Consider the following 19,556-nt stretch of genomic DNA (forward strand, 5'->3'; position numbering starts at 1 on the left):
ATGTCTACTAACAGACCAATACTCCAGTACTGAAGAGCCTATTCAATACCTGCATTTCTAGAAGACGACTGGTGCACACACCTTTATAGAAATGTGGGCACGAGATGCACAATCCAGAGAAATGCCACATTACTGAATATTATTGGTGAATATTATTGCTGATTACTAAATATTATTGGTGATTACTCCTTATCCCCCTTTTCCTGTTCTAATGTTCCTAGTGAATCAATTCCCTTTCCTAGTCTGTGATCCTTATGTGATTTTTTTTCTCCCCTTTGCCCCCAATTTTATTTTTATTTATTTTATTTATATTTGCTTATAGTAGTAGTGCAATTATCTCATTAGACCATTTGCAGGCACAGCCCAAGTGAATAGGATCACATAAGAAATGAACAAAACATATTTACAGTTGCAAGAACATGTTACAGCACTTAGTTCAAGAAGAAATTTACAATGTCAAGACATGGATAGAAAAATAGAATCTTGCTTAGCAGAGCTTTTTCGATAAGATGTAGCTATAATGAATGATATGGCTTTTGCTACAGGGATAGCAGCATAACATTATATATAGATAGATATGAAGACATTAGAAAAGGTGAGTGTGAATAATTGCAGGAAAGGATACCATGGGGAGAGGACAGAGAAATGGTTAAGAGTGGCATGCAAAGGGAAGGGTTGTAGAAAAGAGAGGAGGTGTGAGGGATGTGAAGAGAAGAGAGAGGTAGGATGAATGTCATGCAGTAAGTGAGAGGATGACAAGATGAGATAAGGAAGGATGAAACAGGGATAAAGGGGTGTGAGAGAGAGCTGCAGGGTTCATGTAATGTGACCAATGTAAGTGCAGCTGCACTTTATTTGGGTGAAGAGATATTGTTTGAGCTGCTGTCTGAAGTCCAAGTACTTCTGGACATTTCTGATTGAGAGAAGAATGGAGCCCCACAGATTAGGTGCTAAGATGGAGAATGCAGGGTCAGTGCAATAAAGTTTAGCTTTTAGAGTTGTAGGGTGGGTTGAGATTTTACTTATATTGTACTAATTTTCAAGAACTACACATGTATAACCATGTTAATGGATATTTTACTGTGTTGAAATGGAAATTTTACTAAAAAATAGGTAAAAAATTAACCACCCCAAATATTTATATTCTACCTTTAATAGTTTACAACCAGCTGAATATTGAAGTTGGCAGGACCATGCTGCATTTTTCAGGACAGTGATTTGGTGATAGCATTGCTTCAGTGACATAAATGGTCACATTGTGAATAAGCATATATTTCATGTTTTAAAGCAATATCAAATTCATTCAAATATGGGCTGAAAAGCACCGCATTCTTAACTTTAAAAATAAATGAAATACTCACCCATTGTGGAAACTGATCAACAACTTATCAGACTTCAGTATTTATATGGAGGACACAGTATCTCAATCACTCCCTGACAGTTCTCAGCAATACATTCAGGGTCTCCTCAGGATGGCTTAAAAGTGGTTTGTCACTGACGTTGCCTGGACCATTAGACCCCTCAAAGAACACAGAATTTTGGTGCAGCAATCATGCTGCAGAATAACAATGTCACTTTTAAGGGTAAATATGTATGACTTTAATTTCTGATGGAAAGTCATTACAGTACAGATATGCAATGCATATGTATGACATTCCCATCTTGAGCAGAAGTGAAATACCCGTAAACTGAAGAAAGTGATTATTATGCAGCTTTGCAGACCCTAATAGCGAAATGACAATGCAAGCTTGTACTTGGTGCGAAATGTAGAAAACCCTTTGACAGTTCTTAGCAAAGCTTTCATAGAATAATACTTGTACTCTCAGGTGCAAAATATAGCTAAGATTTCCATTCTATCCTTATGTACTTAAATGTAACTTATCGTTGCAGTTCACTAGGATATTTAGCTTTGGCAGTACACTGTTTTTTTTTTTTTTGCGGTGGTATCTTTCTAGTGACAGAAAAGACCAGTTTAGTGGAGAAAGATCTCTGACCTCTACATATTGTTGTAATGACAGTTCAGAACAGATATGTTTTGGGTATGTAGTGCATTCCTCACCATAAATAGAAATAACATACTAACCCCTTACAAAAACAAATAAAATGCAGCATGGCAAACTGTAACAGAGAATTAACATACAAGTCTGTATGTTGTACTTGTGAATAGGAGGTAAAATCTTAACCATTCTCTAGAGTTCTTAAAAAAATTGTCCAGATTTTTTAATTGCATTCCATGGTATACACTGCAACTAAGACTGCCATTTTACTTTTTTTGCTTATTTATTTATGTTTCATAACTAGGGTATGCACTGATCATAATGGATGAATTTCAGGCATACCCAGCATGAGTAGAGAAAAATACAGATATCAACAAACATTCTTTGAATACTAATTTTACAAATTTGTACAAAAAAGGACTATATTCAGTCCTTACAAATGCAAGTCATAAAGACTGTATGCAAAGCAGATGGTATTTTCTCCTTAACTCTTTGCTTCCTACTCAAGCAAACTCAACAGGAAATCTGAGTTGCTGTCTAGCATGGAAGAGAATACTCATCAGCACAAAAGAGTTCCCTTAACTCCTGAAATGAATATGCTCAGTCCCAACATCTTGTTACAGTAATGCTTTACGCACTTCATTTGTACCTTAATGTGAGATTAAGTTCTACAAATAGTATAGTTACATTCATTTTTTTTAAAGTCATAAGGTGAAACAACCCTGTCCCCTATGCTGTTCCTGTGTGCCTCATGCATCCACAGATAACAGCCATTCTTCAAGTACCTTTTCTTCCTTAAATTATTGTTTTTATTAATCATTTATTACGTGTTTGTGCAATTATATTTTGCATTTCTTAACATAAGATATTTCCTTTCATTGGGCTGCATTCTGTATAGCCATGACATCAGCCTATGTTCTCCTGGTTCCAATTAAATGATGTACATACCTGCAGCCAATCACACCTCTGTTTTCCAATCTTGTATGCAAATCCCATCATCTGGATGCAGCAGGGGAGAGTATCAAAGTGCCTCCAACAAGGTCTGCTCAGATCTTTGATAAGTATCCACCTTGGGATCTTTGTTTCACATTTCTAACAAACACTCCCTGGAGACTACTTCAGGTAAGTCCAAAACAGCTGACCAACAATGGAGAAAAGGAAGAAGTTCTCTAGAGACCTTACTCTAGCTAGATTTAACAGCAAGATTTCTCCACAACAACAGTCTGGCTGTTGAAACTGTGTGTATGTAGCGTGAATGAGAGAGAAAGAGAGAGAGAAGAAATGTGTGTTTGTGTCTGTCTGTCTTAGAGATATAGATGTCACTGGATTGGATGACAGTCTCAGTGTGAGGAATGAACATCTGTGTGTGTGAGAGAGGTAGGAAGGTAGCTACATGACAACATCTAAAATATATTGGATTTCATATAAGTCCCTGATTTTGCTTTATATTTTTGGTGTCTGTCATAAAATGAGTAATTTTCTGGCAAATTGTTAAGGAATGCAGTCACTAAATGTTAGAAGACAGTTGAGTTTCATGCTTCATATCCTCCAGGAAATGCATGCCTCTGTCTCTAATTCTTGAGCTAAGAAACTCAGAGTTATGAGATAGCTGTCACTGGATGAAAGTCTGGTGTGTGTGTATGTGCATGCGTGTGTGGTGTGGGTGTGTGTGTGTGTGTGTGTGTTTGTGTAACAGGAAAAGGACAATAACAGTCATTAAGTTGGAGGGTGGAAAAAGGAAGGGCTGGTAGACAGTGGGAGCATAACCCTTCTCACACATGCAAATAGCTCTCAACCATACTTCTCGCATGTCCCTGATTTTGCCTCATATTTCTGGTCTGTTCCTCATAACATCTGTGTTATTTTGACAAATCACTGAGGACTGTGGTCACTAAATATTGACAAATTTGCTGCAAGAACTTGAGAGATAATTTTGCACTCTGATTTTGAAAACAGTAAGCTGAGCTATGTTATCAGGGGGCAACATTTCTGGATTCTTTCATTCATTTAATTGCAATTCAGTAGCTGAGATTACCCAGTCAATAAAGTAACTGCAGCTGGTGGGAACATCTGTATATGAGATGGGTGGTTTGAAAAAAATATATAGACACAGTCACACAAATATATTCATATCCATACTCACACACACACACATACACACACACACACACACACACACACACACACACACACACACACATATATATATACACACACACACACACACACACACACACACACACACACACACAAAAACAAACAAAAAAGGCACATAGTGACAATACTGTGTATCCCCCACCCCCATGATGATCTCAACAGTGGGGGGAAAAACATTTTATTGGGCAACAATTACAGCCACTGGAACAAAGTGTATTTGGTGGGGACAATACAGTAATAACTGATGTGAATGTGGATGGTGAAGATTTTTTAGGGACAGATGAATTTTCCCCCAGTGAGGTGCTCAGAGTGGCTGAGAAATCAGCAAAGAGGTTAGAACCAATTTGCTCAGCAGGCGGAGTTCCAACAACCACCGAGACCATACAGGAGGGGTGGTTTGAACAACAGGAGGGGTTGGGGATATCTGAAAAGGACATGAATGGTTGTGACACTGTAATGGACAATCAAACTAATAATGTTGTTTTATGACCTGTTTCAATTTGTTACAATAGTGACCATAATTTTAAAGTGTTTAATTTTTCTTTCAGTTTCTGTTGATAGAAGCTGCTGTGATTTGTTTGCAAAAGGTTTCACCTTTATTCCAAGTACGTAAATGGATGTGGCTAATATTTTAATCAATTTGAAACAATATGTTAGGAAACTTAATTTTGAAATTATGTTTCATAATGTGTACGGTGTTACTAATCCTTTAGCAATTCCTAGCACTTTTAGTCCCCCATTACATCCCTCACTGGAACTGTTTGAAAAATTATGTGAGACTGACATACGGAATATTCATGTGTATAATTTACCAGCATTTAGTAATGTTAACCAGTTTGAAAGTATGAGTTTAAAAAGTCTGAGATGTAATAAGTCCATCATAATTATGAAGCCCGATAAAGGGGGAGGGCTTGTAATAATGGATAGCTGTGATTATGTTACAAAAATGAGGGTGATTCTTAATGGCACAACTTATGAGCCCATTTCACTGAATCAGTTGAATGGGGCTTATAGATTAATTAGGGTATGTTGAATGATCTCTTTATTGAAGGCAGTATTTCACTGAATGAACTTAACTATTTATCCGTTCATTCCTCCATTACCCCTACTATTTTTGGGCTTCCCAAATTGTATACAAGTATTGAACAACCCCCCCTCCCCCCCATGCATCTACTAGTGGATGCTAGAGGTTCTACCACACATCCATTGGTGAAATTTCTTGTTATTAAGTTGAAAGGTTATGTGGTGGCAGAGCCCTTCACATTTAAGGACTCATAGGCATTTTTAGATAAATTGGATCATTTGGCATATAAGGATGAATACATTTTTATAATGGTCGACATAAAGGATTTATATTTGGTCATCCCACATAGACTTGGGGTGGAGTGGTTTTGTGACTACCTGCTTGCTAAAGGGATCCCACAATCAGAGATTCATTTGTATGAATACCTGTTGGAAATGGTTTTGATGAATAATTTTATCCTTTTTGAGAAGGAATTGTTTCTACAAAAGGAGGGTGTTGCAATGGGTTCATCATGTAGGGGAATGTATGCTAATATTCTAATGCTTCAATGAGAGAAGCTATACTTGTTTGATTCTAGGTTTTTTTGGTACTGTCGACTATACACAATATTTTTGGATGATTTATTTCTTTTATGGGAAGGCCCAAAAGATGAATTATTTTTAGAATATATTAATGGGACAATGAATTTTCTGAGGTTCACCCACTGTGTGAATGAGGAGAGGATCTCATTTTGGGATGTTTTGCTTTGTAAGGATCAGGTTAATGGTAGGTTTATTTCTTCAATATTTAGGAAAGAAACCTACTCAAACAGTTTTCTTCACTTTTCCATTGCCCACTCATTTAAACAGAAGTGGGCTGTCCTAAAGGGACAATTTGTACATGCAGCCAGAATGGTGTCAACATTTGATTTATTTCTGGCTGGATGTGATGTATTGAAGGGTACGTTTTTGAGGAATGGTTACACCCCTCCAGGGTGGTTAATGAGCTTATGCTTGAAGTTGTGAATAAAAAGGAAAGGGGATTCTATAAACCCATTCTGGGTAATGTTGTTTCCCGGGTGGGTGACACAGGACCCCAAGGTACCCTGAATACTGGGTCCATGATTAGAGATATTCGATCTGATAATCCTATATCATGGAATGGGGGCAGTGACTGTAATAGTGATATAAATAAATATAAAAGTGCCTTCATTTCTACATTTAATAGCTCAAGTAGGAAATAAATGATGTCTTAATGAAGAACTGGCAGGTGCTGAAATATGACAGGGAGATTTGTGGTAAATTAGTGATGGAACAGTTATTATTTACCAAAGGGGTAATAATTTAAAGGATTTGTTTGAGAAAAATATTGGGTCCATTGTAGATGGACAGATGAAGAAATGTGTATTTTGTTCCTATTGTGTGCACATTTTGAAGATGGGTGAAATTGCAATTAATGGTTATGAATTTAAACCAACTGGTAAGTTTTGGTGTGATACAGAGAAAGTGGTGTACTGTGCTTTATGTATGTCTTGCACATGTTTTTATATTGAGAAAACAGAAAGAAAATTTAGGACCCATATTTATGAGCACTTGAAGAATATTAAAATTAAGGACACAAGTGCTCTGTCTAAACACTGCATTGAATTTGAGAATCATATTTTAAATATTTTGTATTAGAAGCCCTTACACTTAGTGACAGAGGTGGGGCAAGGTCTCTGTGACTCGAAAAAAAGAGAGATGGTGTGGCAACTTAGGCTTAATGTGATACATTGACCAGGTTTAAATGAGCAGGCTTCTTTAATCAGTGTTTTAAAACTTAAATCTTTGGTGAGATGATTTTTTTAGGGGGCGGACTTGTTTTCTTTATATATATATATATATATATATATATATATATATATATATATATATATATAGATATATAGATACATTTTTATATATAGCATTTGTTTATGTATTCATTTGTTTTGGATGTATTTTATATATATAAATATAGGTGATGTATATTTTTATACCATGAAAGTATTATAAGGTTCTCTATTTTATTATTTTTTTGCTTTTAAGGCTATGTAAACGTGACCTACTATTCTTGATTTACCTATGTTGAACAAGATATTTTTTTAGGGGGTATTTTGTTTAATTTTCTACTTCCTGTTACTGCCTTGTATAAAAAGGAAGTTGTGCTGTGTGAGTTCATCTGATGAAGTTTCTTCATGGTGAAGAGATGAAAGTGCTAATCTTTTGTGTTAATAAATCTGTGGTCCTACCTGGAAGAAAAATCTTATGGCTTGCAGTGTTTCTATTACATGTTTACTGCAATTTGGTGTTTCATTGAGGCATTTCCATGGTCCGGTGTTTGTTTCAACAGTTTATTTTTTTCAGCATTTTTGGTGCTGTAGCTTACTTGTAAAAAATGTTACCTTCTAACATCTATAGGAAGACCACATATTCTGATTTCCTATTATATTTTACCAGTTGTCATCCCTTTTTTCAAAAAAGGGCATTAGTCAAGGGTCAAATGGTCTGTTTGGCTAGAATGATTTTTGATGCAAATGTATTTTTAGTTGAAATACAAAAGCTTAGTGATGTGTTCTGTAAGATGGGATATCCTAAGGGTATAATGAGTTACTTTTTAAGAGAAGTTCTTACAAAATGGAAAGGGGAATATTACAGCCTAATTTTAGGAAAAGAAAATATACATATTGGTCAAAATAATAAATTTAAAGTGTGAATTCTGTAGGGCAATGGTCATGGCATTTAATCAAGATGCTGATGGTATACGGAATACTCTGGAAATAAATTGGAATATATTCTGGGCTGGTGAAGATGTATATGAGGACCTGGGAGATAAACCCAAGGTAGTTTTCAGAAAATACAGAAGTTTTAAAAATCTTTTAAAATCAATGCCCCATACTGAAAAAAATTATAGAGCAAAAATAGGTACTTATTGTTGTGGTTTCTGCAACCAATGTAATTTTTTATGAGGGATCTGACATTAACTTGGCATATTTTGGGTTCTTCTCAGTAAGTGTTACTATAACTGGAATTCAAGTAGGGTTATCTATGTGGCTTTATGCCAAAAGTGTTTGTCTTTTTATACTGGGAAAACTGAAAGGATGCTCAAAGAATGGATTCATGACCATATTTACAATATCAAAATAAAAAATCTATTTAATGTGTTAAGTAAATGCATATAAGAATGTGGTGATTAGATTTTTAAGTTTTTTGTTTTGGATTCTATTAAGATTGACCCGGGGGGGACTATGGAAAGAAAAAAATGACATTAAAAGAGTTTAGATGGCAATTCCTAATTGTGGCAGGCCACAGACCAGAGCTACATGAAAATCTGTCTATAGCAAGTGCTTTGAAATTGAAAAATTGCATAATATAAATTCTTGCAGTGTTATTTTTTTAGTCTCTATACTTTCATACTGATTAGGTTTGATATTTAACTTTTTTTAATAATGGTTTTATGGTGTATTTCTTTGAAAAATTGTGATTAATTAATTCAGTAGTTTTGAGTTATAGTGTATCCTTTTAAGGTAATATAAATGGAATTAGAGTAAATTTTATTGGTCTGGTTGGGTCTTGTGACTATGAAAATAATGAATGTAAATCTACTATGTTTGCTAACTAAATGTTCTGATGAAGTCTTTGTGATATGTGGACGAAAGTGCTAAACTTTTTTTTTTTGATTAAATTGTCTTTGATGGACTCTACTAGCAATTTTCTGGATTATGTTTAACAGGCCAGTCCCAGTTCATGCTCATGTTATTGCCATTACTAAGAGGCATCTGATACATCATTGTATGGAAATCAATGCAAATCACAATCTGTCTACTACTGGGAAAACTAGATGTAGTGCAGTGTGGAATTTTCTCTAAGGAAGGAAATTCTGCCATCCTCACATACAAAAATGTATTTATTTCTCCACTGGACAACAGTAAACTTTGACATGTTAGATTGTGCTCTTGGTATTACTCAGACAATTTTAGTACTGTTTAGATATTTTTTCTTGTCTAGAATTTTCTTTACTAATAAAGAAATTTCACACAAAGCATATACTTCATGACTAAGAAACATCAATGTTTGATGTAGTACAGTTTAAAATGGGTGTTCTAAAAGCAATTTCTGTACTGTCTGAATGTTTTTCTTATCTGGAATTTTCTATAACAAAGGGGAAACATCCCCCCACTCATGACAATATACATTTTTGTATAAAGAAATTGGAAAGTTTGCTGTTTTACAGTTTCCCATTCACTGTTCTTCAGGTAATTTCAGTACCATTTGGATATTCCCCATGTAGGGTTTTCCACAGCAACAGGAAGCAATTCTTCCACCCAAATACAGCAAAATGTATTTTCACACTTGGAAAAAGTAGTACTTATGCATTACAATCTTCCCTCAGTGGTCTTAAGCCAGATGCAATACTGTGAATTTATTTAAGTGTATTTATTTATTTATTTTTGTTTACTGGGTAGAACATTGATTACAATTGCCCATTCGCAGGCTTTGCTTACTGTCTAGAATTTTCTCACAAGTGTATCAGCTTTTATTTACACACTAGGAAACAATGTTTGGTGCCTGAAAGTCTGCCCTAGCATTCTCCTGGCAACTCCCTTTCCTGTATGGTTACTATAGAATCATCAAAGTGTTGCACATGAATATGACACATACCTCTCAACTGTACAGATTTTCGCAGAATGTCCAGATTTTTGACTCATATCTTTGGTCCATTTTTCACAAATGTGTGGTTTTCTGGCAAATTAGTGGCAAATCTTTAAAGATGGAATTTAGAAAATAATGACAGATATTTGAGTTTCAGAGTTCATACCCTTCGGAAAATTTGTAAGAGCAATGTTTAAAAATTTTCCATATTTTGTTCCTTTGTCCCACTTTTATTTATGGCTTTGTCCAGATTTATTGCTCAAAGAGGTTGTGAGGTATGAATTATGACAGTGCTATTGACAGTCATCCACAGGTTTAGCAGGCAGTTTCTCAAAGATGGGTTCCTATTACGTTATCGAACTTCAACAAGTTCGAACCCTATATGGTCAAAACCATATAGTCGAACTTGCTGAAGTTCGAATACATAAAAAAAAATAAATAAATAAAGGATACAACAGTAAACTAACTGTTGCAAGTGGGGGGGCAAGCCCCCCCTGGACCCCCCACATGGGGGACTGTGCCCTCAACACCCCCCTGCTCTTTAAATATACCAACTCTGAGACCGTACTATATATATTTCCCTTTACTGTACTGTAGTGCAATGTCGGAGTTGGTATATTTAAAGAGCAGAGGGTATGGGGGGTGCAGGGGGGCTTGCCCCCTGATTGCAACAGTTAGTTTACTGTTGCATCTTTTTTTTTTTTTTTTTTTTTACCATGTTCGAAGTTTTGAAATTTCGAACAGGCAAGTTCGATATTGTCGTGTTCGAAGTTTCAAAACTTTGATCACGTAATAGGAACCCCTCAAAGATCATGGTTGTTTTAATAAGGTTATAGGACTTTTGAATTTCTCTTCTTCTCTCACATACACAGACACAGACACACACACACTAAACATGATTTTTTTTCTATCTGACCTGATTGCCAAACCAGAAGTTTTCTACCACTGACATCAATATGTCATCATTGATGACAGTGCAATTTGCATCACTCACACACTGTCATTATACTACACTTCAGAATGCAGCATCTGCTACCTCTTATTTACCCACTGGAGGAATTCAGTTCCTGTGCTTTAGACTATGAATCCCTGGTTACGAACAAGATGTGCTGTCTTTGATGAAGTTCTACAATAGCTGACATACTTTTGCAGGATGACAGGATGTTATCTTATTAGTACCTTTATGTCCCTAAAAAACAGTGGAAATATAAGTGTAATTAGAGAGTATACGCTCTGGTATCCTGAAGTACACCCTCTTGCATGAGGTACAGTGATCTTAGTGTCAGTACATGTATATATATATATATATATATATATATATATATATATATATATATATATTTTTTTTTTTTTTATATATATATATATATATATATATATGTGTGTGTGTGTGTGTGAGAAAGAAATATCCAGAATGATTACCAAATTGTTAAAATGTTCTATGCATTCATACTTATCACCATTGTTTTCGAAGATGGTAAAATATTTTTTGTATTTTCATTGCAAATACTTTATTATAAAAGTTTTCAGTATAATACATCATGCAATCATCAAGCATGGTTAGCTTGATATTTTTGTACCGATTGCTGATGCAACCTGTTAAAATTATATGTTTATAAAATATTAATAAAGCAGCCTCATGTCAGACAGTCATTGCTCATATTCAATTATCTATAACTTGCCAGTCTTAAGCGTACATAATCAGATAGCACCAAAAGCTAGTTGTTTCAGTCATATGTCCATCTTTGATTTAATATTGCTCATATCCAAAACAATTAAATAGGCAAATTAACTATTTATAACCCCAATTTGAGATCAGGAAATAATTAGTGACCATATTAGTTTATTTTTACTATTTTACTTATCATAACAGCTCACCTTTATTGCTGACTATTTTACAAAACAGGTATACATCTTGAGTACTTTGTTCAGTGTCAACTTTCTCTTCAAACTCAGTTTCCATTATAGCATACCAACTTGCCATTTGTATTTTACTATGGAGTTCTGTTTCTGATCTCTCAGAGCTCTCAGATAAATATTTCTCATTTTTGTAATCATATTTTCACTGTTCTTATTTAATGGTTTGTCTTTGATTTTCCATTTTCTAGTTATGGCTATTTTAGCCACTATCAGAAATAAAGATAGTAAGACTTTTACCACTTTAGTACATCTTACATCAACTCAACAAAAACATCTTTATAGTGCGGTTAAATTCTCATCCAGGTATAAGACTTAACATATTATTCATATATTTTTTGTACTGTAGCAACTCCATACATTCCTAAACTATATGTTCCCAAGAACCTCCTTCTGAACCATCACATCTCCATCGTATACATCTTGCTTGTGGAAATATTTTTTTCTAGTCTCATAGGGGTACAAATATCTCTCTACAAACATTTCCATGCAAGAATTCTAAATTATCGTAATTCAGTTGCATATCTAGGATTAAGACATATTTCCGTCCACTAATCATCTGTAATATGCTTTTTTAAGTTTAAATATGTTTATTGTTTTTTGATTAAAATGCAATAAAACAATCTTAGCAATTAATATTAATGCATTTAATGTAAGACAGCATTTTGGTTGTCTTTATACTTGTATTGTCTTTTCAAATATAATACTGCCTTATATGCTTTAGTATTATTCTTTTCCAGACCTCCATTTGTGTTCTGACCTCAGGTAAAAAAATCTACTATTATGTGGTTTAACAAAATTACTATCCGACCTCTGCATATCTTCCTTGAACTCTAATATTAGCCCTGTATGTGTGAGATGATCTAGCTACTTCCCATTTTATTAGTTAATCTCCTTTTATCGTCTTCCCCACAAAGCTGCAGTTCTTTGTTCTTTCTTCTCTGAGCACTCAGGACATTCTCTTTTATATTTTCTTATTATTTATTTATTTGCTCATTGATTGATTGATTGACATTTGATTACTAGGAAAGTCCAAATGGGTAAAAACCCATTTTCAGTGAAGGTCAGGGCAGAAAAGCTCCAAGGTGTTACAAAACATTTTAAGAATAATAGTTTTACAGACATTAAAAAATATTACAAAATACAAATACAGTTTAAATAATTATACCAAATTAGACATAATATGAAAACATTGGCTAAGAGTAGATACAAGTTATATGTCAATGTTTTAACAGTTAGAGACATTTTAGTCGGTTAATAGAAAAATTAAAGGTAAGTTAGTATAATGCAAACAGGAATTGCAATACAAAATGAATGAAAAGCAGGCTTATGGTATCGTTACAGAGAAAGTCAGGGGAGAGAAATTGACAGAAGTAAGGAAATGAGTGAAAAAGGGAGAGTGAGGAGGTGTAAGGTATGACTAGGTATTTGATCACATTTAGGGATATATAACTATTGGTATTATTCTATTGCTTAATATTTCTATGTATATAAGGTACATAATGTTCATTATATTATATTACATTATATTACTTTCTATTACATTACATTATATGTTTTTCTTAGATTTGCCCAAATGCTCATAAGTGGTCCTTGTTACCTCACTGAGCACTATGCTTATCATGTGTTTCATTATGAACATATATTCCATATCTTGAATCATATTATTCAAAGTTGTGAAGCTTTATAGCAAACTTCAAAATGTGGAAGTACCAAACCATCCTGTTCCTTTGTCAGTATTAGTTTTTACCATTGCACTCTTTGTCCTTATTGTCCCAAAGAAAGTCGTTAATTTCCTTTTTCGTATTCTTCTACATCTGATCTCTCAGTTGATAAAAATAAACCTGCTCTACATAAAGAACCAGCAGTACCAAAACATCTTAATGATTCGCATCTTTTTGCCAATTTCCATTAACAATAATTTCTATACTATTATCATACTTATAATTTTTCAAGCAATTTCTTCACACGTTTCTTTAGCTGCCTGATCCACACCCTGTTTCAACCAAATATCAAAACTAATATTTTTCTATTTATTCTACACTACAGAATGTACTGGATATAGATGAAGAACTGATAGTACACAAAAACTGCTCTTTTTACCTTTTCACTACTTACTAAAAAGAGAAATAAAATACATCATTAAATCAAAGTTTATGTTAAGATCAGGACATTAGATAAAATACATGTTTGAAAACATATGGTAAAACATGAACATATTTGAAAGCATATAGTGACATGCGAATAGCCTGATATGCAGCATCAATACCAAGTGACTAGATTATTTAAATAAGGTCTATTTGAAGTTCAGTCCGAAAGCAACATGTGTTTGTTTAAAACTCTAAAGTGACTACATTTCAGACATAACAACAGTGATTGTTTAAAATATTCAGTGTCCATCTCCTACCTCTGGACTAAGAACAGCGGTACTATCACTAGGAACATCCTCTTCATAGCCTTTGTTGTGGAAGCTCTCTGTCTCATGGCCTATACTTCCCTCGCTCGGGCACTTAGTGTAGGAATAACGAGGGCTATTGCTGCAATTAGAGAACTCACGTTTACTGTCCCCAAGATCTGAAGGTGTGCAAGACAGGTGAGGTGACCCATTGTCATCCTGATAAGGCGGAGGCTGAAGTTCATCTAATGGTGGTGTTCTTCTCATTCTCTGAATGCAGTTAGCTGTGGGTACAGAAATTACATATAAATATATGTATCCTCACAGCATAAACCAAAGCACAAACAAGGAAAAAAGTATTAACAAGAATGCAAACTTTATGTAAACTATGACAGGCTTTGGGCAGCTTTCCAACATACACATCAGTTATTTCAACTGCAGCAAATGTCATTCATAAATTCATTACAAGTGGAAAAAGCAATGCTAATACTTTAACAAGAAGGTATTTACAAAATAAGTGCGTAGTTTCAATACTGTCTAGCAGAACTCAATTTTGAGAATTCATCTGTTTATTGGAATGCTTGGTATTTGTAAATAACTTGTCATAAACTCACTGTTAAACTACTTAAGTCATTGATCTGAATTTAAAAAACTATAAAAGTTATACGTGCTATCTGTATATATATATAGTGCAAAACACTGACACCCACATAGCCGACACCACATGGTCGACAATCGAAACACCGACAACGTAATTACTGCACAAAAAAAGGAAAATAAAATTTCCTATTTTGTGCTAGCACATATATATATATATATATATATATATATATATATATATATATATATGTGTGTGTGTGTGTGTGTGTGTGTGTGTTATATCAGAGTACAGGTGTTATATATATTGGTCTAATTTCAATCATCAAAATTACGTTTCAACGAACCATAATTTCGTGATCCCATTTTTCCGATGCACTTTCGCGAAAAACCAAGTAATAATGGAGGTTGTTGTTGTAGATCGCGACACAGCGGGGATAAGGGAATATTCCCTTTTCCCACCTGTAGTGTGATCTCAGAGTTAGAATATATAAGTAGCGGGAGGTTTGGGGAAAAAAAAACATTACAAAACTAACCACGTGTACTTGTGCTGGAATATAGTGAGTGTTGGTATCTTGTGTGTTTTCAGTATTATGAGATTCAGTATTTTTAAGTTTTCAGTATTTTGGGCTTTCAGCATTTTGTAGTGCTCCCATATACATATATATATATATATATATATATATATATATATATATATCTATAATGCACAGCACCCCAATGATTTACTAGCTATCAAGTAGGTTGGGTAGGATGGTGAGATGCAGAGCTGTAGCTCTCTCCTTTGGCACCCCTGAGTATCTCCCCTGCCCTGACTGGCACCTCCTCCTCAAGTCCTCAATTTTAACTTGAGGGAAAAAAAAGTTCTTCTACAACATGAAGTGAAAAACTAGCAAAACAAAAAGAAACGCTCTTACATGTTGCAGCTGTCAAGCTGTTAACTACAAATGTCACTACTACCTTCCTACAGTTGCTAGCACACATAAACACAGTTGAGAATGCAGCTGATGATTATGCCCCCAACAGCTTTTTCTCACTGCAGCTGCTCCAATTGCCCCAGCCTAGTTACCATTGTGAACAGATGTGTGTACTGATTGCCACAGGTTTGATTATAATCTTCGTAGTCTAATTTGAGCAAACTCTATGTACCCTTACAAAAATAACTGGACAGTATTTGCAAAAAAAAAAAAAAAAAAAAAAAAGATGACAATGTTTCAATTTCCTTTTACAGCTTTTCTGCCAGATTAGCATAATGCTTGATACAAGCCCAGTATTAATCTTGTATCAAATCAGCTTGTTTTACCTGTAGTGCAGTCATTGTAGTAAATCACTCATGTTTTGCTAAGAACACTGTAGACTGCATTTGACAGAAAGCCTTTAACCAGTATTAGCATTTGCTGAAAGTAAAAGGTAGAGATACTCTCCTCAAAGGACAGAGACATGGTTCTTGACTCTATGGTACTTCAACAGTCCTAATAAATCATGGCTGCTAGTGTGTGCAATTATGTTCAGATGATGGCTGTCCTTCTTCATAAATGTGCCGGAAATTAAGAAACAGACTGCTGATCTAGTCTTTATCAGTAGAAGGCTGAGCCTGCGAAAAATAATGGAGATATCATGAGTTACTTTACAGAAAATACCTAGATGACAACACACAATGGTATGGTTATGACAAACCAACATGGCAGCATCTTTTCTCTAGTTTACTAGTAAATAGAAAACAGGGTATAGATTGGTTATACAGCCATAGGACTAGTTAGGAAAGGTAGACAATAGTAAAATCTGATGTAGTTATAGCAGAATACTGCTTATGAAGAGTCTTACTCAGTACTTTTGTAGAAACTTCCCTTGATCCTATATCCCTTTTAAAGTGCTACCTGGATAACTGGATGGGAAACAGAAAATATATCCCTGGGATTCCACCCGTGTCCCTGCTGGACAGGGGCATTGGGTGCTGACTTGTCTAAACATTGGCTAAACTCTTGGCTCAGCTTATAAGGGCCTCACGGCCAATAATCTAGTAACTTCCTATGAACAATAAATCAGAGTAAAGCATAACTGCATACAACAGAGAATTGTACGCTGAATATTTTTTTAGTAATTTAGACTACCTTGTCTGGCTTTCTAAAATGTCTTTTCCACTTTTAATTTAAATGTCAGCTATTTTTATTTATTTATTTTATTTTATTTTGCATTTGTTAACAGGCTGGTCCAGGAACACTTTTCAGTCATACCCATAGCCAAGGGCAAAAACAAAGTAGGTATGTGAAAACGGTAACACTTGCAAATAGACATGATAACTAGTAATGATAACAAGTGAAAGTAATCAAATGATTTAAGGAAGTCCTGCGCCTCTATACTCTTGTGGTACAAGACAACTTTGTTCTATCATACCATACAATGACTGTAAAATTACAAGTATGACCATATCGTTTAGATGATAATTGCTTGTCTCACACATTGTAGAATGCAATGAAATGTAAGAGTTTTAGTACTATTTAACAGCTACTGCTAAGGTTTTGTAACTTGTAATATATGGAAGCTATGGCTATAGTTTATGTTTCATAAAATTATACAATAGGAAGTACCTAATGTTCAAAAATGTGAATGCTGATTGGACAACACACTCAGCATCCACCACCCCATGTAAATCCAGTACTACTCTTACAAAGTAGACCAGTAGCCACAGTGACTAACAGAAATCATTGCTGCTAACAAAAAAGGCCACACGTTCTCTCCGCTGATAAACAAAGAAAACAAATCAGCCAACCTATAATTTTAAGCTGATTGTAGAATCCAGTGAGTTAAGTGCCACAATGTATTTTCCTTGTTGTCACTTTCTACGTTCCTGAACCGTATTTTAATAAAAGGTTTTGTAAGTTTTTTTTATTAAAACCATTGCCCAAATAAATTTTGGCTACTCCTCAGTGACATCACCTTAGGGGACAGCACGAGGTGCATCCACACAATAAAACTGCTCAGGTACTACTGCAGCCATTAAAGGCCATGCATTTTCCTCATACTTCCCCCATCCTGACACCAATGAGATAACAGTTTGCTGTTTACAGTCAGTGGCATCAGGGTGGCAAAAGTATTTAGTTTAAAACTCTTTTTTAACAGTCAAAAGCTGAAAACATTCATTGACGGAGGAATACATTTCTTTGGCAGTTGATGCACCACACGCTGCGGTGTACAGGTACATTTTTTCATCAATAATCTTTTTAAAAGCATTAGAGACAGTAATGCCTCTGAACCAGGAAAGACATATAACAATTTTTTTTTAAAATCTTAAAATCACTTACAGGCTTTCAGGACTGAAAGACTAGTTGTGTAAAATCTTACCATAACCATTGATGTCCTTCTTTTCTATATGCTGCAGTATTCATAACATGAGGAAGTCCACCTCCGGCTGACTCGTACGTCCGGCTAGTATACCAAAGTCTAAATGCTACTCCAAGGTATGTGCGACGGTGCACATCACTCAGTGCACGCCAGCCATAAAGAGAGGTCAGGTATAAAGCAGACTTCAGCACGTACCTACCTCAGAACTGAATACCGCAAAGTACCACCCTGATAAATATGAGAAACATGTAACCAGGGAGCTGGCAAGCATCTGGGGAAGGCGGGGGGGGGGGCAACACTGCAGCATATAGAAGAGAAAAACATCTATGCTTATGGCAAGATTTTACACAACTATTCTAGGTCCTTTTGTTCATATGCTGCAGTATTCATGACATGAGGGAGAATGCCAAAGCTCATGCAGAGGAGGAATTAGGAGGAGGAGCAGAAACATTTTCCACAAAGCCATGGAGAACAGCTCTGGCAAACCCCACTCTGGACTTGGAAATAACATTCAATTTGTAGTGCTTGGTGAAGATATGAACAGAGGACCAGGTAGCTGCCTCCAGGATGGAAGCTGTATCTAATCCTTTAAAGAAGGCCCCAGAAGAGGGCACAGCCCTAGTAGAGTGTGCCCTTACAGGGGAAGACAGATCCTTTCCATTGGCAAAGTAGCAGAAAGAAATTGCTTTAGAAATCCAAGAGGAAATTGTTTGGAAACAGGTTGGCCCATGGCCCTTGGGTGATAGGAGACAAACAATCTGTTAGACTTACAAATGGGCTTGGTTTTGCACAAATAGTATCTGAGTTGTCTGTGAATGTCCAAGGTGTGGAGAATCCTCTTACTGGAGGACTGGGGAAATGGGAAGAAGATAGGGAGATTGATAGCCTGATTCAGGGATAACTCATTAACCACCTTGGGCATGAAGGATGGGTTAGTCAGAAGAGAAACCCTGTCTCTATGAAAGACAGTGAAGGGAGAAGTGGCCATAAGGACTTGCAGCTCAGAAACCCTTCTGGCTGAGGTAACAGGCACTAGGCGAACTATTTTCCATGTATAGTGTTGCAGGGAGGATGACATTGCTGGTTCAAAGGGGTCTACGATAAGATTTTTCCAGAACAAAATTGAGATCCCAAGGAGGAGACACTGGTTTCCTTAGTGGTCTAATGTGAAGGATGCATTTTAGAAACAGTTTGATGTCCAACCTGAAAGCCAAGGGAGGAGACATAGGTAAGCATGCTGAGATGGCAGACAGATGTGCCTTGCCTGAGGAATATGACAAGCCACTCTTCATTAATTCACACAGGTAAGACAAAACCACTGGCACCTCTACGGACAGTGGTTGCAATTATTTTTTAAGACACCAGAAAGAAAACCTCTTCCAATTAGAGACAAAGGATTTCCGAGTAGTGGGTTTTCTGACCTCCTGCCGAACTTGTAGCACATCCTCAGTGTAAACGTGTCTAAAGGGAATCAAAGC

The 19,556-nt window shown here is 35.5% G+C and overlaps 1 protein-coding gene across 1 annotated transcript in view; it reads right to left on the reverse strand.

The window, feature by feature from the left end:
* Window positions 1-19,556, reverse strand: part of SYT14 (synaptotagmin 14) — a 1,344,965-nt gene that overhangs the window by 650,221 nt on the left and 675,188 nt on the right. The window contains exon 8 of the mRNA XM_044060278.1: window positions 14,152-14,423. Coding sequence (XP_043916213.1) covers window positions 14,152-14,423 — 272 coding nt within the window. The remainder of the gene's footprint in view (window positions 1-14,151; window positions 14,424-19,556) is intronic.

Source organism: Protopterus annectens, chromosome 1.part0 (assembly GCF_019279795.1).
Source record: "Protopterus annectens isolate FY-2018-M chromosome 1.part0, PAN1.0, whole genome shotgun sequence".
Taxonomy (NCBI): Eukaryota; Metazoa; Chordata; order Ceratodontiformes; family Protopteridae; genus Protopterus; species Protopterus annectens.